Consider the following 13,780-nt stretch of genomic DNA (forward strand, 5'->3'; position numbering starts at 1 on the left):
GGTCTGAACCTGCAGCAGTGAACCAGGGTATGAACCAGGGTCTGAACCAGGGTCTGAACCTGCAGCAGTGAACCAGGGTCTGAACCTGCAGCGGTGAACCAGGGTCTGAACCTGCAGCAGTAAACCAGGGTCTGAACCTGCAGCAGTGAACCAGGGTATGAACCAGGGTATGAACCTAGGTCTGAACCTGGGTCTGAAACTGTGGCGGTGAACCAGGGTATGAACCAGGGTATGAACCAGGGTCTGAACCTAGGTCTGAACCTGGGTCTGAAACTGTGGCGGTGAACCAGGGTATGAACCTGGGTCTGATTATGGTGATGCATCATTAACCTTCAATTGGACAAGGAAGCAATGTGCAGAAAGCAAAGTGAGTGGAAAACAAGGCTCTTAACTCTTCTTTTGGAACTTTTTTGGTTTTTGTTGGAATACACAGACCAAAGTGAAATGTCAGGAGAATTAAGGGACAGTCAACAACACAGAGGGACAGAGGGAGATTTTATTTTGTTGTAGTTAAAAACAGGTTTTCTAAATAATGCTCAGCAATGTTGTTCAGGTATTGTTCCTGAAGTAGTTTGTATGAGAAGCAGAAAGCTGTTTCCTGTGTCCTCCTGCTTTTGTGATTGTTTTTTTTGTTTGCTCTGATTAGGCAATTAAATGAATTGCTTTTATGTTATGTTGTTGTTATTGAGCCTGTTTGAAATGTTATTGACGGTATTAACTCCCTGTAGGAATAACAGTAGGATTATTTTCAGAGTTACCATGACATGTCAAGTACTCTAACCCTGCACTGGAAAATACGGCTCGCCATAAGCCACCATGTAATTGAAACCCTGTGTCGAACAATGTGATCTGTAGCACCTGTTCACCTCATGTCAGCCATTTTATTCAAACCCTGAAGACTCATTCACAATAAAAGCCTTCCAATGATTCCCTGAGGGCTTTTATTGTGAAGGAGCTGCAGGAAGTGCATGGTTTCATTTACGAGTAGTTTAACACTAGAAAGTCAATAAACTGTGTGTGTTGATCAATACATAACAGGAACATAAAATAAAACAACTTAAATAAAGTAAAATCAAAATAAAGTGTTGAGATAAAAATAAAATGTTTCAGTCACTTAAAATCCACAAAATCAAACTGTAAACAACAATAACACAAACAGTTTTAGTGTTAACACATTATTTTCAGACTAACAATTTCACACTCAACAAACTGGCATTAAAGAGTTCAGAAGAGTCAAGTAGAGTCCAGTTCAAACTAGTGGAGACCAGTATAGAGTAGGGTTGGGTACGGAAATCTGTACTTTAATGGGAACTGACCAAATTACATCAGTACTACCCGGTACCAATTAAGTTGTCTGATGACACTGTGTGTGTCAGTGTGAGAGATGAAGAATGATTTAACTCAAAAGTATTGATCAGTGTTGATATTGTGGCGACATTTCAAACAAATCAACGTTGAAACTGTCGCAGGTCAGAGACGTCAGGTGAGTGAGAGAGAGAGAGAGAGAGAGAGAGAGAAAGAATGGAAAGAAAGTGAAAGGTGGGCAGCGGAGTCAGTCAGTCAGTCAGTCAGTGTGTGTGTGTCCCGTGACCTCCCTCAGGTTCTGGGTCCATCATACAGAAGCTACACAACTTTTATAGTAATCAATCGTTTGTAGTGATGAATTTGAACCCAGGACAAACATTATCTCTATAAGCATTTATACTGAAATTTTGTCGCGTAGCGTATGCAGCACGAACTTCTCTGTGCAGGACAAGTTATACAGTGAGAGTAAAGTACCGAAAAAAAGTACCAACGGGTACCAGTACAGACTTCCAGGTACAGGGACCAGTACCGATTTGAATGTGAACGGTATCCAACCCTAGTCCAGTAGAGACCAGTTAAGTCCAGTTCAAAACAGTAAGGGCCAGTGTAGTGTCCAGTAGAAACAGGACTTAGTTGAATTTGGAGCTGAAATCAGAGGATGAAGAAGAGGAGGAGGACGACAAAGAGGATGGCGAGCAACACTCCGATAGCACACCACTGACGACGATCTGTAAAGACACCAGACTTAATTACTATCTTATTACAACAATATAGAACTCAATATAACTAACTATAATGTATTACAACTAAAATTAAACACAACCAGCTATAACGTATTACAACTACAACTAGTCATTAGCTGGTTTCAGACATGTCTTTCTCCAGAGTTTGTGTTTCACAGCAGCAGGTTTTCTGCACAGACTCATTCACAACAGCATCAAATCCTCCTCATTCTTCAGGTGAGAGGTGGAGCAGCCGGGTGCAGCAGACAGAGACAGGAAGTGATCAGAAAGTCTGCAGATAATCCGAAGGCTGTCACTCGCACATTTATGTTCATGCAAGAGAAAAAGAAAGTGCAGAGATTCTCTGGTGGAGGTGCATGTCTGAAAGCAGCTATATTTATATCTTATTTCTCTAACTTCCTGTAGTCACATATAATTTACTACAACTATAACATATTACAAATATGACTAGTAATTTTTATATCTAACTATAACTTCCTACAATGACATAAAACTTGTAATTAAAACTAAGAATAACTAACCATACCTATCGTAGCTCATTATAACTACTTTAACTACATTAACTATAAAACCGAGACACTAATTGAATCTAAACTAACTTTAGTGTATAATCATATACTAACCCTAACTTATAACTAACTAATTTATATAACTAACAATTTCTATAATGACCTAGAACTGTAAATATGATTTCAACTATTACTTTAATATAACAACTATAATTGTAACAAATAAAATAATTAATTATAATAATCACAACTATAACCAATCTTTACTATACCTAATCCTAACTACATACAACCACTGATATAGATCTGTAGAGATACAAAGCGTTTTTGGTCAACACCTCCAACTCTACATAACTCTAACCCTAACTACTAACAACCCATTTTAAAAAAACAACTAGTTATAGTTAACTAGACATTTGGTATATTGAAGCTATGTTATTGATTATAACTCCAGTGTTTCTGATACCTGATCAATACTGATAAGATTTAAAACACAGAGAATTATTCAGATTTCTAATGGTTCTTATTTTTCTATTGTTGCAGCTCCAATAGAAACAGAGACGTGACATCACGTGTTGCTGGTCAGATTACCACTGGTCATGTGAGACACTTTGGCCAGTTTCTTCATGACGTTGTCCAGTCTGGACTGAGTGTTGTCCATTTCATGACCGAAGTCATCCAACATCCTGCAGGGACGAGAACGAAACACTTTTACACTTTCTACACTTCTACGTACTTTTACCCAGTTTACACTGGTTTCTTTTTCTTCCTTTTTTTTATTGTTGTTATCATTAGTGATGTTTGATTATAGGGTCTGTACTACGAAGCAGGATTTGTGATCGGGTAACATCAGTCTTACGAAGCTTGTTCCCTTGTTACTGAGGTAAATCACCATGGTAACATGGTGATCAGCTGACCTGCTCCAGGTTAAGATAGAGATAAGAGATCAAACAGTATAAAGCTCCGCCCACTGACCACTCCCCTCCTTTGAACCATGACATCATGTTCTTATCGTGGAGCTGCTGTGGATCGTTCCAGTCTCTGAGGAGGACCAGGGTCTTCAGAGACCCACAAGATCCTCTGAGGAGTTTCTGAAAGATCTAGATTCTCCTCAGAGGATGAACCTTTGTCAGCTGCTGGAGCCCAACAGAACCAACCTGACCCGTAGGAGCAAAGTACTCTCAGTACCACAGACTGTCTGCATGTACTACACTTACTGATACTGATGTACTGGGAGTGTTAGCGGAGGAGAACCACACATACTTTAGTACTTTGATCCTTTAAGTAGCTTCATCCTGTGAAATAAATGTTTATTTGGGGAATAGATAGTTTACAGATTTACCTTGTGACCTTTTCGGTTAATTGCCCAGCCCGGCTTTGTATGTTTCATCACATATAAATAAAATTAGATTAAAAACAGGCCTGACAGTGGCAGTAGCACCACGGCCACCACTAAAAGGGGCTATGAGGTGCCTTGTAACTGTTGTCACTAAGTATTAGAACGTCCTCAAACTGGGTCAGAGGTCAGAACATGCAGGAGGAACACGAAATAACTTCAGTTAACAAGTCAGGGCACATGAACCTCTGACGTGAATCTGAACATGGTTCTTACACGGACTGCTCATCCAGCTCCATCCCGATCCGCTCTGACATGTTCTTCAAGACTCCGATCGTTCCTGACACGAGTTCCAACTGTTCATCCTGCTGCTCAGATATCAGCTGAAACACAAACACGTTAAATTAATCTAAGCAACACACACTGTCATGACATCATCACCCACAGCTCTGTAATTAGGTTAAGGTCATGTGAAACTGTACCTGCTGCTGCACCTGCTGCCCCTCAATAAACTGAGCGTTCGCGTTCTGTAGTTGATGATCCAGTCGAATGTATTTATCAGGACCAGGCTGCCACATTGGACCTCGAGCACCACACTCAGCCAGAAGAGCCTAAATGTCACAGGACAGACAGTCAGATGCAACTAATGGTCCATACAGGAGAACCTTCCATACCCTCAGTCTGACCCTCAGGAACCTTTCACACCCGTCTGGCCTCCTGTGGTAAGGTGTGTTACCTGTAAGAATGTGAATTACCTGTGTTTTCGTTCTGTCCACAGATGCAGCAGCTGGACTCGACAGCTGTTCTTTCATTTCCTTAAAGAAAAACAGTCAGACTCAGTAGCCCATCAGATCAGACCTGTTGGCAGCAGGCATGACCACAGAAATGTGAGTTTACCTTAACTGTGTGCCTAGTGCTGGTGATGAAAGCTTTTCTTTTCGACAGCTCGCCAGTGTCCAGGTTGAACTTTTTAGGATTTGACTCAACGATGCCTTCACTGACTGTTAAGAAAAAATCCTCTGCAAACATTTACAGTATAAATCAGGTGACCTCAGGTCAGAGGACCTTGTATCACTTCAGGTCACTGATTAAAGCAGGGGTGCCCCTAAATGAAAAGGTTTGGTGCACCAGTGCAACCAATGTGAAAAAGTTAGTCCGGAGCCCTGGTGTGATTTATGTGTTAATGACAAACAATAATTTAGTGTGGCCCTCGAAGGATGTTATAAAAATTAAGATGGCCCTTGAAAGAAAAAAGGTTGCCCCCCCGGATCAAAGGATATTGATAGTTTCGTCCAGGTCCTCCAGGTCCCATTCGATGGAGCGCAGACTGTTTCTCAGCTCATTGGTCGTCCAGTCCATTTCCTCTTTGGAGGCTCCACCCCCCTGTTGCAGCAGCTCACTCCACCTGTGATGGAGGCTCTGTGCTGCGTTCACTGCCTTCTGAACCTCCCTGTTCTCAACACACATCAGATAAGATGCTCACATCCATTACACATCACAACACTGCTTATCTGAAATCAGATGCTGACGTCTTTTAGCAAACTCATCATGTCGAGCAGTCTGATTATTAACGAGGCTTAAGGTTCAGTGTAGAATTTAGTAAAATCTAGTGGTGAAGCTGCATGTTGCAGTCTGGGCTACTGTAAAAAACATGGTGTCCTCTGTAGAGTAGACCCGCTTCCGATGTAAAAAGTATTTAAATATAAAGTATTAGGATATAAAGCATTTAATTATCAATGGCTGATTTTTGGGGTAAAGAAAACAACAAATCGTACAATTTAGATGAAACACACTTGTGAAAACATCACTAGGATTATTTTCTATTCAATTTCTGCCAATAGCCAAAATCTGACACACTAAACCTTTAAAGTCTAAAGGTAAATTAAATCATCATTATTATGTACAAACACACCATCATTTGACCGGAAGTGGTTTGACATCAGGACACTATGACGACATTCAAACTAAATAAGAAAATGTTCCATGTTGTGTCTGTGAACGACTGCACTGTTTACTGTGCACTTTAAAACTAGTCAGAGTGTGATTCCTGTTGATAGACGAGCTCTCTACTAACATGCTAACATGCTAACTAACTCAGAAAACACTGTTTGTGACCGTAAGCATGTCCGTTAGCTCGCTGCTAACCCGTCTGTAGTTAAAATACACGCTCCAGTTTCCGGTTTGTGTATAAATATCGATTATCGATCAACTATCAGCGGCCCCACACTAACATTACTCCTGTTAGCCTGGTTAGCACGGAGCTCTGACCCTTTGACGACGAAGAACGGGTCTTCCATGGACATGGTTCCGGTCCTGGCTCTGTTTCTGGCTCTGGTCCTGGTCCTGGGTCTGGTTCTGGTTCAGACTTTGTGGATCTCCATCCTCCGTCTCTTTGCTCCGGGTCCGTTTTAACAAACTTTATTTGATGATCCGCTTCTTTGTTTACATCATCGCGGCATCTGCAGCGGGAGACAGCCCGTGACGTCACACGCACGTTGTCCTGACGTAGAAAAACAAAAGATTGATTTAAAAACAATAATTAAAGAATTATAATAATTTACTCTTCACACAAATGAACTCTGTTATTATTTATATATATATATATATAGGTATAATTATTATAGTATTATATTATAGTATGGTAGTATTAGTGGTATTAGTTTAAATACACAGTAGTATTAGTGATAATAGTAGTTTTAGTCTAAATACACAGTAGTATTAGTGATAATAGTAGTATTAGTCTAAATACACAGTAGTATTAGTGATATTAGTATAAATACACAGTAGTATTAGTAATATTAGTATAATACACAGTAATATTAGTGATATTAGTAGTATTAGTATAAATACACAGTAGTATTAGTAATATTAGTATAATACACAGTAATATTAGTGATATTAGTAGTATTAGTATAAATACACAGTAGTATTTGTGCTATTAGTAGTACATGCTCTCCCTTGGTCAGATTATCCGCCACAACGGTCTAAGCTTCAACTGCTATGCTGATGACACGCAACTGTATCTCAGGACCAAACCATCCACTCAACTCCCCCGACAGTCTCTTGTCAACTGCCTGCATGATACAAAAATCTGGATGTCATCAAACTTACTCAAACTCAACAATAACAAAACAGAGCTCATGGTTGTGGCTCCCAAGGCGCTGCTCCGGAAGGTTGGAGATCTCCTTCTCACCGTGGATGGCTGTTCCATCCGAAGTCCGCAACCTGGGTGTCATTCTCGACTCCCCCCTCTCCTTCCAGTCTCAAATCAAATCCATCACAAAATCTGCTTTCTACCACCTCAAAAATATCTCCAGACTCCAGCCATCGCTCTCTGACTCCGTATTATCTTGTGTTAGTGTTAGTTTCATTTTTATTATTGTATAATTGTATCATTGTTTCTTCTCCTGTAAAGCGCCTTGGGTACCCTGAAAGGCGCTATACAAACCCAAGTTATTATTATTATTATTAGAATTATTATTATTAGTATAATACACAGTAGTATTAGTGATATTAGTAGTATTAGTATAAATACACAGTTGTATTAGTGATATTAGTAGTATTAGTGATATTAGTAGTATTAGTATAAATACACATTAGTATTACTAATACTAGTATAAATACACAGTAGTAATAGTGATATTAGTAGTATTAGTATAAACACAGTAGTATTAGTGATATTCGTCGTATTAGTATAAATACACAGAAGTAATAGTGATATTAGTAGTATCAGTATAAATACACAGTAGTAAAAGTGATATTGGTAGTATTAGTATAAATACACAGTAGTATTAGTGATATTAGTATAAATACACAGTAGTATTAGTAATATTAGTAGAATTAGTATAAATACACAGTAGTAAAAGTGATATTGGTAGTATTAGTGTAAATACACAGTAGGATTAGTGATATTAGTATAAATACACAGTAGTATTAGTAATATTAGTAGTATTAGTATAAATACACAGTAGTAATAGCAGCATTAGTAGAAATACGGACTGTGTTTCTCCATGTCACCAGGAGGGGGCGGTCAGTAGCTGATCGTACATTTTTAAATAGGAGAAGAAGATCTGTGGTCGCGCGATACTCAGCGTGAGTTGGTTTGTTTCCTTTGTGTCGCGCGGGAGCAGCTAACAGCTAACAGCTAATCTGTGTTAAAGCCGGTGTGTTAGCTTAGCATCAGCACAACATCCACCCGAAGATCCACATCAGACACAAACTCACCTGCCTCAGGTAACTGCTACGACCCGGGTTAGCGTGAGCGCGCTCTGTTAGCTGCGAGGCCTCACAAGAAGGCCACGCGGCTAACAGGCGGCTAACCTTAGCTCAGTGTTAGCTGGGTGCTATCTCAGTGTTAGCTTCGTCCGTTCATATGTTCAGTTATTTTCGGCTCCACGGCACCAACGCGCTCAGTTTTCGGGGGTTCGAGTCTCAGACTTTGATCCGGACCAGGAACCAGAGTCTGCAGCCGCCATGTTCTCAGCCAATAACGTTGATAATGTTACCACCGTTGATTTCTGAATCCACGTGTGACTCCATGTTTTCACTAATGGGAGACGGACGGTTCTTGGTGGATCACTGACGTATCGATCCTCACGCAGCTGATCACCGATCGATCACCATCAATAACGTGAAGTTGTTGTTTTTTTCAGACAGTGATCAACCTGTGACGTCACCATGGCGCTTCGAAGAGGACACATCAGGTACCTGAAGGTGAGTCAATCAATAACTGATCACATCAATACAACTTTGTCTTTTTCTTGTTCACTTTCTTTCCGGATTAACTTTTTTAAATCTTTTTTTATTCAGGTGTGCGAGGTTCAGTCATCCCAGAGTGACGTCAGGGACGCTCAGCTCGCCGCCAAAGGAGCCGTTGTGAAGGTGAGCGCTGCTCTCTGGTTGACTGAGTGGTTTTAATAGGGTTAGGGGTTAGTATTGTAGTATTCTGTCATAATAGTTTATAATTGAAACTGTATTGATCCCTCAAGGGGAAAATCTTTTTACACTCATTTTCATACATGCAGTTTAACCCACAATCCCACACACACACACACATAAAGGGCTCAAAGACATGCAAGTTTGCAGAGAGATGGTAGAGTCATCTGATGATCCTAATATGGCGTCTGTTGCTCAGGAGTTGTACGACAATGGCTTCAGTGACCAGATGATGGAGGATGAAGACGCTCGTACGAACCTGATCGTGAACTACCTGCCGCAGAGCATGAGCCAGGAGGAGTTGCGGAGTTTGTTCAGCAGCGTCGGCGACGTAGAGTCCGCCAAACTCATAAGGGACAAAGTGGCAGGTAAGTCCCCCTGCTGTGTGCCTAAGGTACTACAACTCCAAACTACTGCTCAGCTGCAGTACCACTGTCCACCACAAGGAGCACTGTTGTGTTGCACTGAGTGTAATTACGCTGCAGTAACTAACGAGAAGGGCTGGGTTTATGAATTCAAAGTATTCGCCGTAAAACGATTATCAATTCGGGTTTCGTTTGCAATGAGGCTCTCGTTTTGTCTTTATGACGCCAAGGTGGGCGGTGCATGTGGTTTCTGGTGTAACGACTGTTTTTCCTTAAATTAATGTCGGGCAACTAAGACAGGGTTAGAGAGGAGCAGGACACCATAGCGGACCGCAGGCTGCTGCAAAAATTATGGCTGCCGCTGCTTCAGGATTGCGGCAGATACACATTATAGGCTAGAGTTTGGCGATATCAACTTAACGATAGCATATCACGATGTTTGCAGTAAATGGACAATGAAATGGGGGGGGGAGGGGGCGACAACAACTCAACTGACGCCACAATATCAACACTGATCATCACATAATGATTGAGACTTTTTCACTGGAGTCTTTCTTCAGAGCTAAACTATCATTCATCAGACACGTGTAAACTCAGTCTGGGTAAAATCAACAAATCTGTAAACTTAGTAAATGTATGTGGAGCTGGGGGGGGGGTGAGCTTTGGTTTTGGCTGGATTTGGTAAATTACTGATGAATTAGCCAGTAAAACCTGCAAAAATAACTTTTTTATGAAGCATGAATCGTTATAACAGAATTATTTTTATCAGCATTTGTATGGGGACGACTCTGTTCCAAACTTTTTATTCATATAAACGGTTGATCTCTATATCCACTTTATTTTTCTACATTTGAGTAGAAAATGAATTTATAGTCTGTGGGGGGGGGCCCAACCCTATCCTTGCATCCTTTGTACTGTGCGGTATTACCAGAATCAGAAATAATTAGGACATGTACAATACTTGAAGTTTGTGTTTGTTTGATTCGCTCTAGAGTTTGAGACACGTATTTAAACATATTGAAAAATAAGTCCAACATTTTGTGCGCTTGCATTTCACCTACAATACACAACTTGAGAGGTAATGTGACGCACATGACCACAACATCAGAGTTAGTCACTGGAACAATCTGGATTCGCGATCCAACATCGACTAATGACTCCATACATGGGATCATTGGTTTGAACAGACACACATTTCCCTGCTCACTCATTCAGTGTAGACACTTTTATCTGTTAACATGGACGCCAAAATAATTTTTTTAAGTTCAATAAATGCATGTTTCCAAAGTCAAGGAGTAATCATGTTAACTATTCGTGATTATAATATTACTATTTATATAATATACTTTTGATATCTTACCACAGTGACTTCAGAGTCAACTCGAAATGTTGCTCGATACAGAGTAACTGTAATCTACTGCTATAGTTATCAGTGTCAGTAATGTTACATGTATGTATCGGTAGTTATAGTATTGTATGTATTGTTAATATCAGTAAGATTACATGTATCAGTAATAGATTACTTGCAGCATTTCCTGTTTTTTTGGGGCATTATTTGGTCGTTTCTGTGATCAGCTGATTTTTGTTTACATTTTTTTTCTTTGTTTTTAATGAATTTTAATGTTTTTTAGGATGATTTTGTGATTTTCTCTGAAAAGTTTCTGAATTTGTTTTGACACTAATGTATTTTTTTTATTTTTCACATGACAACGTTTCTGATCAAGTCAGGTCTAAACGACATGAATCAATCAAATATCATATCAGACTGAAGTTTTCAATGATTTAACAATCAATGATTTTTGTTGATCTGATTTAACTAAATTTTAATGTATTTTTCTAGTCCTCCTCATGTCGTTCAGTCCTTTGTTGTTTTGTTTTTAAAAGAAATTTCATGTAAAATGTTTTCACCTGGTTGATTTTATTTTTCAGGTTTAAAATCTTTGTTAAGTTTTGATGATGAATGTATGAAGATGTTTTAGTTCTGAACAAGTCCACAAAATGTCAAGTTTCCATTTCCCTGACAACCGCGAGATCGATCAGCTGATCGTCAGATCAATAAGTGACAGCACGTGATGAAACTCAACACAGCCAATCACATTTCTCCAAATGCGACCAACTCAATTTGGTCTCAAGAATACAAAACAGAATGAGACCTCTACCGCTGTGACAAGCTGTTTAACCTCTGTAGAGAGTGCACCACCATGTGGTGAAAATTCAGTAATCTGAGGTCAAAGTGTAATAGATCTGATTGGTCACGTTGACTGTCAATCAAATGACTCTGTATAAAGCTGTGATGGTTGACGAGAGCGTGATCGGGTCAACATTTATCAAACGCTCTGGTCGTTCTGACGTGCGTCGCTGAGTTTTGTGGGTTTGATCAGAAGGTTTTTTTTCCGCCCGTCGTCTGTGGGACGCCGGCGTGTCTGATTGGAGAATGTGCGTCGACAGTTTTGTTATTTTATTTTGTTGTTTGTTTGTGTTTCTCTAGGCCACAGTTTAGGTTACGGCTTTGTTAACTTTGTTAACCCTAGTGATGCAGAGAGGGCTATCAGTACCCTCAATGGCCTGAGGCTACAGTCTAAAACTATCAAGGTAAAGTTTCACAGGTGCTCTGTGATTTTCTACTGTCTCAACTGATAGATGTGTTATGTTCCCTGGACATTAGTGGGCGCTGTCACCTGCACTCTGTCTGACGGATGAAGGTATTTTTAACATCATATTCATGTTTTTATTGACGACACATGTCAACACTGAGTCTGTGACTTTCTTCAGTTCAGTGTGACCATATGTCAACTTTTATTTTGATAGATTGATGCCTTTATTTTGAAAAGTCCCTGATGATCTGAGCCTGTTTGGATGTATTTTGGTTTTTTGTTTTGCTTTAAACAACTGTTTCATTGTTTAATTTTTTTCATGAATATTCAAATATTTTTTTTAATGTCCGATTAGTCGGCTGATGTCACTTTTTTTTAACAACCTTTGTGTCGCGAAGATGTCCGACTAAGACGCTTCTTTTCACCTGCTGCAGGTTTCGTTCGCGCGGCCGAGTTCGGACATGATCAAAGATGCAAATCTGTACATCAGCGGCCTGCCAAGGACACTGAGTCAGCCAGAGCTTGAGGACATGTTCACTCGCTTCGGACGCATCATAAACTCCAGAGTTCTGGTGGACCAGGCGTCAGGTCAGTGCCGCAAGTCATGTGACCTGCCAAGCGACCAATTGTAGCCTTGCAGTCCTGACTCCTGTCTTTGATCTTGTTGGCTGTTCAGGTTTGTCTAGGGGTGTGGCCTTTATCCGTTTTGATAAGCGATCTGAGGCTGAAGACGCTGTCAAACACCTGAATGGAAACACACCCCCTGGGAGCTCTGAGCCAATCACGGTCAAGTTTGCTGCCAACCCCAATCAGGCCAGGAACTCGCAGATGATGTCACAGATGTACCATGGCCAATCACGGCGCTTTGGAGGACCTGTCCATCATCAGGCGCAGAGGTTCAGGTACTCTCGCCTTCCGCCTCAACTTTCACAACAGGAAGTGATGAGTTTTTTTTATATACTGCTTGATGATTGAAAAATGTCCTTCATCCTGATTGGTTCCAGGTTTTCTCCAATGAGTGTGGACCACATGAGTGGAGGGGGGGGGGTTTCCGGGAATGCATCCTCTGGTTGGTGCATATTCATCTATAACTTGGGTCAGGACGTCGATGAGGCCATCCTGTGGCAGATGTTTGGGCCGTTTGGTGCCGTTGTCAACGTGAAGGTGATCCGGGATTTCAACACAAACAAGTGCAAAGGCTTTGGCTTCGTTACCATGACGAACTATGAGGAGGCTGCCATGGCGATCCACAGCCTGAACGGGTATCGACTGGGAGACAAAGTCCTGCAGGTGTCGTTCAAGACCAGCAAGGGACACAAGTAGAGGGGGGAGGCATCTTCCCAGAAACAAGTTTTTGTTTTTTATCGTTTTTTCCCAGCATGCTCGGTTTATTTGACGTCACTTGTTGTAAATGGCAGTGGTTACTGATGTAACCACTTGTTAATGTTTCACTGACATCAAACTGAGGCTGTGGGGCAAAGGTCACAGGAAGTAGGCTTTTTTTTTCCCATTAATTATAAAAACACGTGTTGTGATGTATCAGACGATTGACAGCTGTCTAGGCCAATGAGTATGCAGTGGGCGGGGCTTCAGGTCACATTCAGAAATGTTCAATAAAGATTTTATTTCCTGTTTTTATAAAGTCATAACATTTAATGTCGTGATGTTTTCATTTAGTTTATTTTTGTATTTTTATTCAGAAATAAAACATTTCGTCATTGAAACGTCTTTTTAATGATCACGTATTGATAAGCTGATCCGTCATTTTAGTGCTAGCTGTAAGTATGCTAACTTCAGTAAAGAGCTGCTAATGCTAACATAACACACCAATGATTGGTTCACCCAAATATAAGCAAGATCATGCATCTAATTTTATTAGTTGACTTTATAGTGATGTCATTCCAAACAAACTTAAACTCATTTCTGTAGTCCTTCAAACAGCGTCTGTTTTATTGTTGAATAAAGTTTGATGTTTGAAATGAACAAGAAGAGT

At 40.4% G+C, this 13,780-nt stretch overlaps 2 protein-coding genes across 6 annotated transcripts; one reads left to right on the top strand and one right to left on the bottom strand.

Annotated features, from left to right (window-relative positions):
- Positions 1 to 476: 476 nt before the first annotated feature.
- Positions 477 to 8,487, bottom strand: stx6 (syntaxin 6). The gene is made up of 9 exons (XM_069519359.1): positions 8,118 to 8,487; positions 6,162 to 6,393; positions 5,174 to 5,343; positions 4,791 to 4,885; positions 4,649 to 4,708; positions 4,376 to 4,504; positions 4,170 to 4,276; positions 3,149 to 3,243; positions 477 to 2,033 (listed from the first exon to the last, which is right to left on the bottom strand). Exons 2-9 carry the CDS (start codon positions 6,194 to 6,196, stop codon positions 1,957 to 1,959), a joined length of 768 nt encoding a protein of 255 aa, XP_069375460.1. The 5' UTR covers positions 6,197 to 6,393; positions 8,118 to 8,487; the 3' UTR covers positions 477 to 1,956.
- On the top strand, positions 7,939 to 13,770 carry LOC109642499 (ELAV-like protein 1). 5 transcript variants are annotated; one of them, XM_020107316.2, is made up of 8 exons: positions 7,942 to 8,126; positions 8,546 to 8,606; positions 8,703 to 8,774; positions 9,028 to 9,196; positions 11,682 to 11,785; positions 12,222 to 12,375; positions 12,464 to 12,689; positions 12,792 to 13,770. In XM_020107316.2, the coding sequence occupies exons 2-8, from the start codon at positions 8,571 to 8,573 to the stop codon at positions 13,108 to 13,110; spliced, it is 1,080 nt and encodes a 359-aa protein (XP_019962875.1). In that variant the 5' UTR covers positions 7,942 to 8,126; positions 8,546 to 8,570; the 3' UTR covers positions 13,111 to 13,770. The 5 variants fall into 5 exon arrangements, with proteins under 5 accessions (XP_069375445.1, XP_019962875.1, XP_069375439.1 ...); XM_069519338.1 differs by having other exon boundaries at positions 7,957 to 7,985; positions 8,550 to 8,606; XM_069519331.1 differs by having other exon boundaries at positions 7,965 to 8,126; positions 8,550 to 8,606.
- Positions 13,771 to 13,780: the final 10 nt, after the last annotated feature.

The sequence above is a fragment of the Paralichthys olivaceus genome, chromosome 3, assembly GCF_024713975.1.
Source record: "Paralichthys olivaceus isolate ysfri-2021 chromosome 3, ASM2471397v2, whole genome shotgun sequence".
Taxonomy (NCBI): Eukaryota; Metazoa; Chordata; class Actinopteri; order Pleuronectiformes; family Paralichthyidae; genus Paralichthys; species Paralichthys olivaceus.

Excerpts from the sequence above, each read along its gene's own strand:
- stx6 (XM_069519359.1), bottom strand. The coding sequence starts at position 6,196 with ATGTCCATGGAAGACCCGTTCTTCGTCGTCAAAGG. Across the intron at positions 4,505-4,648 it reads TGGACAGAACGAAAACACAG|GCTCTTCTGGCTGAGTGTGG; the intron begins GTAATTCACATT and ends TGTGACATTTAG. Across the intron at positions 3,244-4,169 it reads GAGCTGGATGAGCAGTCCGT|GATGTTGGATGACTTCGGTC; the intron begins GTAAGAACCATG and ends TCGTCCCTGCAG.
- LOC109642499 (XM_020107316.2), top strand. The coding sequence starts at position 8,571 with ATGGCGCTTCGAAGAGGACACATCAGGTACCTGAAG. Across the intron at positions 8,607-8,702 it reads GACACATCAGGTACCTGAAG|GTGTGCGAGGTTCAGTCATC; the intron begins GTGAGTCAATCA and ends TTTTTTATTCAG. Across the intron at positions 12,376-12,463 it reads TCTGGTGGACCAGGCGTCAG|GTTTGTCTAGGGGTGTGGCC; the intron begins GTCAGTGCCGCA and ends TTGGCTGTTCAG.